This window comes from Siphateles boraxobius, unplaced genomic scaffold (genome assembly GCF_051911475.1).
Source record: "Siphateles boraxobius isolate OS27281-9 unplaced genomic scaffold, OSU_SipBor_1 103, whole genome shotgun sequence".
NCBI classification, from domain to species: domain Eukaryota; kingdom Metazoa; phylum Chordata; class Actinopteri; order Cypriniformes; family Leuciscidae; genus Siphateles; species Siphateles boraxobius.
In genome coordinates, this window is record NW_027508704.1 from 1,892,501 (window position 1) to 1,904,326 (window position 11,826).

An 11,826-nucleotide genomic window follows, 5' to 3' on the forward strand; every position below is an offset into this window, starting at 1 on the left:
GATATATGCCTCGCGCTCAGCACACATGAAGCTTGCGCAAAGCACTGGCAAAAGTAGCCTAATGATTATGGATGTGTCGGGAAACGATAGCAAGGAGATATTTTAATTGTTTATTAATGAACAAGTGTTTACTAAACGTGTTGGCTGCAAAGATGATTATTGCGAATTTGCGATGCTGACTCGTCATCCCTGCAGTAGTGAACGCGCGCGCGCCTATATGGATTAGGTAATCAAACTATTTATTTCTAATTGTTTCGTTTAAAAGTAGACATATTTTGAACATATATAGAACTATTTCTCATGTCTGTGAGGCAAGTATCCTATACGCTGAGTTTTGGTTTATATGTGACGCGCTCCAGTTCTTGTAGTCGAAGGCGGATAAACTTTCTGAGTGTATTCTGTGCGCTTTTAAGTGTAGATTTACCGTGTTACCGGTCTTGGCAGCAATTATCTTGTCGAAAATATTGCATCGTGTGCTTATGGCATCGAGGCGGGTACATAGGTACACTTTTGATCATTTCCACATATTTTCTATCTATCTGGGTTGGACGCTTACACACACACACACACACACACACACACTACAGCCTCACGTGCGACGAGGCATGTCTCTGGGCAGCCGCGTAAACTAATGTTTTTCAGCCACAGCCAATCATGCTGCATGTTTATTGTTTCACTGACGTTGACGAGATTAACCACTTAGGTACCGAAACTTGGTACCGAAAAACAAGACATGTTTTGATACTCGGTAGTATCGAGGCAATTCGGTCGGTACCTAAAAAGTACCGAACTCGGCACCCAGCCCTAGACGTAGATAAATGTTTCTACATGTACTTCGTTTATTCGTTTCGTTTATTTATTTATATAGCACCTTACAGACGACCACCGTAGATCCAAAGTGCTTTACACTGCAGTAAAACCAACAGAACAAGATGACAAAACATTAAAAAAACATCCATGTACTAAAACGCCAGAGAGTGTTGAGTGTTTGGCTAAGTTTTTTGGTAACACTTTATTTTAAGGTGACGTAGCACTTACTATAGTAATGACCAGTGTTGGGAAAGTTCACTTTCTACATGAACTAGTTCCTAGTTCAGTTCATAGTTCATCATTTAAAATTTTTAACTAGTTCATAGTTCTGTTTTTCCATAATGTTGCTGCAAGCTATTATTTTTCAAAAGTATTGCCACAGCCCATATAGAACCACAGACAGCACTTATTTTATCGTTGGGCAAAGTTTGCAGGCAGTAATACAGTACGTTCAGTTCACGTTCGCCCAAAATATGAACGAGTTCATGAACTATCGTAACCCTAACTCTATAGTAAGTACATGTAGTTAATTAATATTACTCAGTACTTTTTTGAGTACTACATCTCCTTAAAATAAAGTGTAACCAGTTTTTTGTAATAATCATAATAATAAATAACGAGATGCCGTCAACTGCCTGTAGTTTTGTGGGATCTTCTCTGCATCCTCTTTTTTGTTTCTATTGAGTTTGTTGCTCCGCTAATAAGCATCTAGTTCCAATAAGCATAAAGTTGAAGTTGATGTTTATTTATAAAGCACAATTAAAAATAACTAATGTTTTACCAAAGTGCTGTACAATCAAGACAAATGCAATAAATACCAGAATCAAACCGAATTAGCAAAATTGTAAAAAAAAAAAAAAAACAGACTAATAATAAAACATTATAAAATACGCAAATATACAGTAAAATTGTGAAATATTATTGTAATTTAAAACATCTGTTTTCTATGTGAATATATCGTAACCTGTAATTTATTCCTGTGATCAAAGCTGAATTTTCAGTGTCACATGATCACATTTCATATTTCTGTGGAAGCATTTCATTTTTCTGAATTCTTTGATGAACAGAATGTTCAAAAGAACAGCATTTATCTGAAATACCATTTTTTTGTAACATTATACATGTCTTTACTGTCACTTTTGAGCAACTGAATGTGCTCTTACTGAATAACAGTCTTTTGAAGAGGTAGTGTATAGAGATGGGTGGTATGGCCAAAAGTGTTTATGCACATTATTGCATCATATTGTATTACTCAAAACAGTGGATTCAACATGATGAAATGTATAGAATGAGACGAGCTTGGAAGAATCACTATAATATATCAGTGGAATGCCCTACCAGAGGATATAAAAGGGTGTAAAGCTCTCGGTCTTTTAAATTGAAGTTAAATCTTTTTTTTAAATCGAACCAATACTGTAAACATTGAGATTGTTGCAGTTTAATTGGTTGATTTATTTCTTTTTTTACTTTTTTTGTGTGGCCCTGATAGTCTGTGTTTGTATGCATGTTTTTATTGTATGTGAACACAGGTATTGTCTGTGTAGTTTTATGTTAGCGTTGACCTGCCTGGGGACTACGGATGAAAATTAGCCTTTGGCTAAATCCGGTACAATGCATGAAATGGAAACATTTATGTTAAAAATTTTACATGGTCCCTTTATTAAAAAAAACAAAAAAAACAAAAAAAAACAAACATGAAATTTATAGAATTAGACGAGCTTGAAAAAAATCACTATAAAAAAGCAGACAGAAAACAGTTTCTTCATATTTCTGTGGAAACTGATACATTTTAATTTTCAGGATTCTTTGATGAATAGAAAGTTCACAAGAACGGCATTAATTTGAAACAGAGTCTTTTGTAACATTATAAATGTCTTTACTGTCACTTTTGATCAATTGAATATGTCTTGGATGAGTAAATGAAGGTTTGAGAAGCAGTATATGTATGATTATAACCAGTCTCAGTCACTCAGTCTCTCTCTCTCTCTCTATCTCTCTCTCTCTCCTCTCTCTCTCTCTCTCTCTCTCTCTCCCTCTCTCTCTCTCTATCTCTCTCTCTCTCTCTCTCTCTCCTCTCTCTCCTCTCTCTCTCTCCTCTCTCTCCTCTCTCTCTCTCTCTCTCTCTCTCACTCTCTCTCTCTCTCTCTCTCTCTCTCTCTCTCTCTCTCTCTCTCTCTCTCTCTTCTCTCTCTCGTCTCTCTCGTCTCTCTCGTCTCTCTCGTCTCTCTCTCTCTCTCTCTCTCTCTCTCTCTCTCTCTCTCTCTCTCTCTCTCTCTCTCTCTCTCTCTCTCTCTCTCAGGTGTGTTGATCAGACGTGTACTGAACGTGTCTCTGGGTCTCCTGATAGCGTATCTGAGTGTCCCGGTGGTGATGAACCTGCTGAGCTCCAGACAGGCGATGAACACCTCGTTTGACCCGCTGAGGATCGTCAACACGTACGGAGCCTTCGGCAGGTACCGCATCCGTGTCTGTCTGAACTTAAAGGTGCAGTCTGTAATATCGACAGCTAGTGGTCGAAATCGGTACTGCAGTTGGAGATGCTTGTTTCTCCCGCCTCATGCTCAGACTCGACGCTTAGCGGGTTGCCAGATTGAGGAGACGCAACAGAAACGAGCGCAATTAACCCTTCGCAGGGAGTTTGATTGACAGGGGATCTGACCAATCATAATCCGCCATCTGCCGAATCCGCCATTTTTGTCCGACAAAACAGTCAGTTAGTAGAGTTAGTAGTAGGGCGTTGAAATTAATCATTTCTACGATGCACCACGATGCAGAAGAGGACGATTCGGTATCGGTTCAGTAATAGACAGTAACCGATTATAATGTACTGACGCTTTTCAGAAGGTAATTTATCGCGTATGTGCTTTAAAAAAAAAATAAAAATAACCCAACGTTTTTTAGAGTGTGACGCTTTTATCCAAAGCGACTTACAATTGCTATGTATGTCAGAGGTCGCACGCCTCTGGAGCAACTAGGGGTTAAGTGTCTTGCTCAGGGACACATTGGTGTCTCACAGTGGATTCAAACCCGGGTCTCTCACACCAAAGGCATGTGTCTTATTTTTCGCGATGTATTTTTCACTGTGTGAGAACATGATGTTGTGTGAGAGTGGCGGCCTGTCGGACATAGCAACAGTAACTAAAGGGGGCGGGTCTTTGCGACCTATCAGTAAGCCCCTCCCCTCGAACGCAGATCAACCAATGGCAGCCGAGTATCAGTTGGACGGGGAACTCGGACATCTTTAGGTTTCTGCGCCATAGAGAAACATTGGAAGATCTGAAACTCTTGTCGGTTTTATGGTGTTTTATACTTCAAAAATGATAAAACGATGTGCCTGTGGTACTTGTAACACTGATTCCAGGTTTCCTGAGAGGATGGCCGGATATTCATGTTTTGAATCACCGTACTGTGCACACGTTCACCAGCATATTTCAAAAGTGTGATAAGATTTGCACGAACGGACTAATTATCCGCGCTATATGACTGAAGCCCGGTTTATTAATAATATCAGTAATGTGAGCACAGTAACCTGGTTCCCTAAGGATTCAACCTCAATCCCAATGAAGACGAAAACGATTATTTTCTGGTTGTCATACTCTCATTAAGTTACAATTAAAGTTAGTGAGTACATGCTAACATACAAACCTCAATAGCTAACACCCGAAGGCTCAAAAACAATTATATGTGATCGTGGCGACCGTAACATGAGGCTTCTCCCACTTGCATTGTGATCTGTAAACCCTCGCTTCCAAACTAATCTTGTTACCCACCATATTTATTTTAAAATCTTTTCAAATCCCTCCATGGTATATTAAAGCTGCAGTCAGCAAGTCTGGCAGATTGAGTGGACTTAGGCAAAATTTTGAATGTTTACAACTCTCATGTCCCTCCCCAACTATCAACGAATACCCTCCCACCGAGTCCGTGCTCGTCAGTGCGTGTGCAACAGATTTTCTGTGTCTCATCAGCATCCATCAACACCATGGAGTATTTGGAGCTAGTCAGATAGCACATACAATAACAGTAGCTTTACTACTGTCCTTACTCTCGTAAGAAAGATAGAGTAGCATTGATTCTTCCAAAAAGCCGAACTTTATCCCTTCATCTGGACATGTTTATCCACCTTAACGTTACGTTCACACGGATTTCACTGCAACAAAGCTAACGAACCTGCCCAACAAGTGCGAACGTTAGCTATCCATACCAACACAATTGGGCAAACATACTTAGATTACTAACACAACACTAAGAAATAAAGTAAATGGTTGATAAAGCACGATTACCTGTCGAGAAGAAATGTTGCAAGCTCTGCATCCAGCTTGAACCCAATTAAATCACGTAAATCTCTCCTTCTATTAAATCACGTAAATCTCTGTTTTTGCAAAACAAATAGCACACTCCATGTGGAGTTAGAAGCTCGGGTTTTCTTCTAAAACCACTTTATTTATGTTGTTCTGTCGGAATATAGTGTCGATTTCACTGAATATGATCAAAAAAATGTTGCCGACGGCAGCTTTAAGTCCCACTTAACAAAGAGCTGGTCCTTCTGTTTCCAAAATTGATCAAAAACATCTTGGGACAAGGTTTCACACTAACAGCGGTCATTGTAAGACAGTTAGCAACTCCGTTTGTTTGTCCGAGATAGCAACGGTAACTAAGGGGGGAGGGGCTTACAGATAGGTCACTTGACAGTGAAAGCCGAGGAGACTTTCCGTGTTTTAATATGCTTTTGTTCATAGAGATTTTTAGATGAATAGTTTAGTTTTTTTGCTGGTTGCAATATGTGGTTTCTCCTGCTAACTGGCATCCCGGGGTGTCGAAACACTATTGGCTGAACCGGCAGTGGGCGGAGTCACACAGACCAAAACAACAACACACATTCCCACACGGAACATTTCAAAGTAAAATAACTCTCTGTAGAAGTGTTTTTCAGAGAAACGAGTGTGTGAACTCAGCATGTTTCCTAAATATTTGCAAACATAAGGTGCTTTCGCACCGGAGGAACCTTTTCATAATTCCTAGAACTATTAACGGAAGTACCCGGATTTTGCCGCGTTCTCACCGTAGGAACTTTTGGAGGAACTAATTTATCTCCTACTTCAGTCGGGTCTAAACCAGCACTATCCACATTATTCCTGCGCCCCATGATGCTTTGCTCGAATTATGGGTGTAACTTCTCTTAAGCTGTAAACAATCAGTGAAAGACTAGCTCACACGCATACGCTAATAACTTTTCATTACTGTCTCCTTTCTATGTATAACAGTTCTATCTAATAACGTATGAGACAGGACAGTTAGACAGATCGTAAACTAATGAACACGGAGAACGCTCAGACTCTGGCGCTATCAGCGCCGTCAAAATAAAAGTCCCAACAAACAAGCGAGTCTCACGTCAGAGTTCCCACCGGCGCTGCGAACGCAACCGGGAAAATTTTCCTAAGGGAAGCATTAGTTCTCGGGGAACCATCCTGGTGGCCAGACCCTAGAACTACCCTGTGCGAACGCCCCTATATTATGGTATTTTTATGCTTTAGTGGAGTGAAAAAGTTACATACAGCACCTTTAATATAAACCTCATCAGTAACCAGCAGATGGCAGAGCCGCTAAACTTCTAACTCTCCCTCTCTCTCTCTCCTCTCTCTCGCTCTCTCTCTCTCTCTCTCTCTCTCTCTCGCTCTCTCTCTCTCTCTCTCTCCTCTCTCACCTCTCTCTCTCGCTCTCTCTCTCTCTCTTTCTCTCTCTCTCCCTCTCTCTCTCTCTCCCTCTCTCCTCTCTCTCCTCTCTCTCTCGCTCTCTCTCTCTCTCTTTCTCTCTCTCTCTCTCTTTCTCTCTCTCTCTCTCTCTTTCTCTCTCTCTCTCTCTCTCTGTCTCTCTCTCTCTCGCACTCTCGCACTCTCTCTCTCTCTCTCTCTCAGCATCACGAAGGAGCGAACGGAGGTGGTGTTTCAGGGAACGATGAGTGTAAACCACACTGGAGAGGAGGTGATCTGGGAAGAGTACGAGTTCATGTGCAAACCTGGAGCTCTGGATAGAAGACCGTGCCTCATCTCACCGTATCACTACCGGCTGGACTGGCTCATGTGGTTCGCCGCTTTACAGGTTAAAGTCACCATGAAAACAAACTGGACAATTCTGGTTTTGAATTGATCTTGCTGTTGTTTTCAGGCTCTACTAGAAAAGGTTTTCCTGGTTGAATGTTGATTATTTTCCTCATATTCTCCATTGTTGCGGCTCCTCTCTTCCCAGTCTGTCAGTAACACTCTGTTTACTTCCTGTCAATATGAAGCCCCTCCTTCTGAAAAGCACACTGTGCTCTGATTGGTCAGCTGGAGCAGTGTGTTGTGATTGGTCGAGCGCTTCGAGTGTGTTTGTGTCCCGCCCCTTTCCATAACCGCCAGTTTAACACACTACTAACTAACTCAACCAGGCCCCGCCCCTTTATTCTGCGTATGAATTATTTAAATGAGGAATATTGTGATGTGTTTGTTCCCGGAAGAAACTCTAGACTACAATGGACGCTGATATAGAGAATAACTCCCGCTGGAGGGACTCTGTGCTTTGTAATTAAGCAATTGTAATTGCTTTGTACAGTAATTTTGTAATTTTACAAAAAACTTTGTAATTTTAACAGAAAGTTAAACTTTAAAATTCCTGTTGCTGGTAATCTTGAATCAGAATAAGTTCCTCTCGCAGCATCTCTTCTCTTCTCTGATGATGTGGGCGGGGCCTGTCACCTGTCACTCACATGAGATCCACCAATAGCAAACCACAATCATCCAATCAATTCTCCACGGACAAAATCAAGCCCCGCCCACATTTGTTATTGTTCCAGAAGCGTTTCACTCGGATATACGACACAATAGGGAAGAAGAGACGTGCGCAACTTCACTTTCATGCCGACTTTAAAGAGGAGATGTACCATGATATTTTACGAAAAATTGCAAAAGAAATGGGTAAAAATTTGGTGTTTAAAAACATTTTATTATTATTACGTTCAGAAAGATAGAGATAAAATAGAGATAAATAAAATTAAACTGTTATATACAATACATATTGTTTCAAAGCAGCTTCACATTAATAAACATAAAAATAAAAAAATAATTAATGCAGACTTTATATATAAATACTATAAACATAAAGTTCTCATTTCCACATCACACAGAAAAGCAATTGGGGGAAAAACATATAAACAGACATAAATTATAGTGGCAATCAAAATGTGTGAACTTTTTTTTATGCTTGACATTATATAAGTTGTTTTGGATGTTTCAGATGTTTAAAAAACCTACTCTCCGGAAAATACATTCACTCTGGGTTTTTAAGCATCTGGAAATCATTAAAACTACATAAAAATGTAGTTTATATACACATATTCTACATACTATACATGTAGTTTCTGCATTATAATTCATTCAGACTTATTTTCTGATGATTTATAAATGTTAGTTCGGGGTGTAAAATGTCATGTGGTGCGACTCCCTAAAAATGTTGTAATATTTATGAATGAATAAATCATGATATCTGTATATAAAAAGAAAAACATTCCTTGAAAAAATATATTTAAAACCTTTTTTGAAAATAAAGATTAGGATGTGTACACATATATTTAAGGTGTACGAAAAATATGTACTTTTTACATGGCACACCAAATCATATTTTTTTAAACGTTTTCTAAAAACGGTATAAAAGTTTTTCAAAATCATAGTGTATGAAACCAACATGAATACATATAAAAAATAGTGCGTTGATGTTTGTGAGTTTCCAAACCTAAAAAACTTGATATTTTATTTTATGTTTTTTCTTCAGTTCTAATGTGGATGTGTGAATGTTGAATTGTGGCATCTTTGTTTGTCAATTTCAATCAAAACAATGTTAAATCACTTTCTTTTAATAATTTCTTCAGCAGAAGATGAATTTTACCCCAGTACAAAAATCCTGGTCAATAGAAATCATTAAGATTATTTATAATCCTTATGTAACACACACACACACACACACACACACACACACACACACACACACACACACACACACACACACACACACACACACACACACACACAATTCAGCCGCACAGGCAAATGAGATCATCAATCTTCTGAATCACAGTTTTTTTTTATTACTAACGTGTGTTTTTTCCCTGCAGTGATGATGGAGTTTGACAACTGTGATCTTTAAGCGAATGTGTCTTTTATTTCTGACATTTTTACATTTACATTTAGTCATTTAGCAGATGCCTTTATCCAAAGCGACCTTTATTTCTGACCTTTGAACTGAATATAATAGAAAGCTTCTTACAGTAGATGTACAGTACTGTAAACATGCTTGAGTTGTGCTGTAAAGGCCATTGCACACTGAGTCAGAAATTCGCATCCGAAATTTCCGCACGTTAAAAAAAAAATTTGACCTCACGGTATGTTACTCACGCTTGCACACTGTCTACGAAACTTTCGTCCGTCATAAAAAAAATCGGATCGGGTTCGATTTTCTGCGTTTTTCGCATCCGTAGCAAGCAGTTTGAATGGTGTTTTGATGATTCAGAGCCACCGAATCACGAATACGAAACGCATACTCAATGCATACTGTAAGTCTTCAGTGACTGATCTGTGGTTGTGTCTGTCAGACGTACGAGCAGAGCGAGTGGGTGATTCACATCGCAGGTCGACTGCTGGCAAACGACTCCTCCATCCTTTCCCTGATGGCACACAACCCATTCCAGGACCGAGAGAAACCCAGGTAAAGCTCATAACCCTCAGATATGACCTCGGGGAAAGTACTGGACATATTACATTACATTAACATAAAAGCAGACGTGAGATTAGAGGACTTAAACCTGGTTGAATAAGGATCTTCATTTTTTATTTATTATTTTAATCTGTTATTTTTTAAATGTATAATAATATTATTATGTATAATGAAAAATATAAATTATGACTATTATTAGTACTATGCTATATATAATATTTAAATATACTATTATCATTTAATATTTTCTTTACATGTTTATTCCCTCAAAATTAATTAAATTATTACTATTTCCAGCAATTTTGGTCAAATTTTTCAATTTACAGTATATTGTTCTCATTAATAATAATAATAATATAAACAAATTATACTACTATCATCTTCTTTTAATTTTTATTTCCTAAAAGTTAATTAAATTATTACTTTTTCCAGCTGTATTGGTCAAATTTTCAATTAACAGTATAATAATAATAATAATAACGGCAAATTAAAAAACTATTATTACTACTTTATTAAATGTAATATTGTGTATATTATTATTATTTAAGAATTTATTTTTAATTGTATTCCCTAAAAAATAAATAAATAATTCCCATTTCCAGCTATTTTGTTCAAATTTTCAATTTATAGCAAATAATTAATAATAATGACAGAGACAAATTATACTACAATTATTCTTTAATACTTTCTTTTAATATTTATTACCTAAAAGTTAATTAAATGATTTCCTTTTCCAGCCATTTTGGTCAAATTTTCTATTAACAATATATATTTATAATAATAATGACTAATTAAAAACTATTATTACTATTATGCTATATTTACTAACTATATTTATATTTTTGTTATTATTATTATTTTTAATTTTCTTTTTAATCCTTCAAAATTAAGTATAATAATAATAATAAAAACAAAGACAAATTATACTACTATTATTCTTTAATACTTTCTTTTAATAGCTATTTATTTCCTGAAAGTTAATTAAATGATTTCCTTTTCCAGCAATTTTGGTCAAATTTTCAATTAACAGTATAATAATAATAATAATGACAAATAATACTTCGAATATTATGTAATATTTTCTTTTAGTTTGTATTCCCTAAAACTGATTGAAATTATTCTCATTTCCAGCTCATTTTGGGTCACATTTTCAATTATGACCTGTGGACTCTTAAAGGGAAAGTTCACCCAAAAGTGCAGATATTTTGTTATACTGTAAGATTACATCGAGATTACTTTTCAGGGTCACTTTATATGCATATACGTATGTCTATGTTGAAAATGACTTTTCTCACAGTTATAAATAGTTTTGAATGCAGAATGAGATGCACATGCATTGCTTTCAGAGTTCTCTTTTTAATGTATATTTTTATCGAGCAGATTCTTAAGCGACAATATGTGCATGACATATATGAAAAACTGCTGTTTTACTTTTTTTTTAACATCCATAGAAATAAATGATGAAAAATTATACAAATATCCAAACACCCTTATCCCTACCCATCCCAAATTATCCCACAAAAAATCTCCAATGAAGGAAAATATTACATAATATTATAAGTATTATTTGTAACTATTATTATTAATAAACTGTTAATTGAAAATGAGACCAAAATTGCTGGAAAGTGTCATTTTGAAGGAATAAAAAGAAAATTAATGATAATAATAACATATAGTTATTAAATATAGCTTAATAATAGTTTTTAATTAATAATTTTTATTATTATGAATATATATCGTCTCAGTCTCAAGAAAGGAAAGGACAGGATTCCACATTTGGATGGACTGTTTTAATGAGCTGAAACACGCATTTCCAAATGCAAAAGTTGAAGGCGTTTGTTTTTCCAGGTGGATTCGAGGAGAGCATTTTCGATATAAATTCCCGCGTCCTGGCAGTGTCAGCGCCGCTCAGGGGAAATGGTGGATCAGGAAGCGTATCGGACCGTACTTCCCCCCCGTCAGCCTGGACGGCCTCAGGAACTACTTTCAGTCCAGGAACTGGCCTCTCCCGGACACAGAGTAAAGCGACTCACACACGGGACATCGGGGACGTCAAACGTTTGATTGTACGTCACACACTGAAGTATATCCTCACTAAAGCGGTGCCAAAGACGATCTGTACAGTAAGAGACCTCTTAAGACGGAGAAGAGTGTGTGTTCAATCCATGGCTGCCACTAAAAACAGCCTGTTTCTGATATTAATATGATTCGCTACCTTCACATTGTACATGCGATGATACTGTTGAACATTAAATGAAATCATGCAAACCA

At 37.1% G+C, this 11,826-nt stretch overlaps 1 protein-coding gene across 6 annotated transcripts in view; it reads left to right on the plus strand.

The window, feature by feature from the left end:
• The window catches only part of lmf1 (lipase maturation factor 1), a 55,702-nt gene extending 43,876 nt beyond the window's left edge, over positions 1-11,826 (plus strand). For all 6 annotated transcript variants that reach the window (XM_077246021.1, XM_077246031.1, XM_077246002.1 and 3 more), the window contains 4 exons: positions 3,110-3,263; positions 6,726-6,909; positions 9,434-9,546; positions 11,404-11,826. In XM_077246021.1, the coding sequence (XP_077102136.1) occupies positions 3,110-3,263; positions 6,726-6,909; positions 9,434-9,546; positions 11,404-11,578 (626 nt within the window). In that variant the 3' untranslated portion in view covers positions 11,579-11,826. The remainder of the gene's footprint in view (positions 1-3,109; positions 3,264-6,725; positions 6,910-9,433; positions 9,547-11,403) is intronic.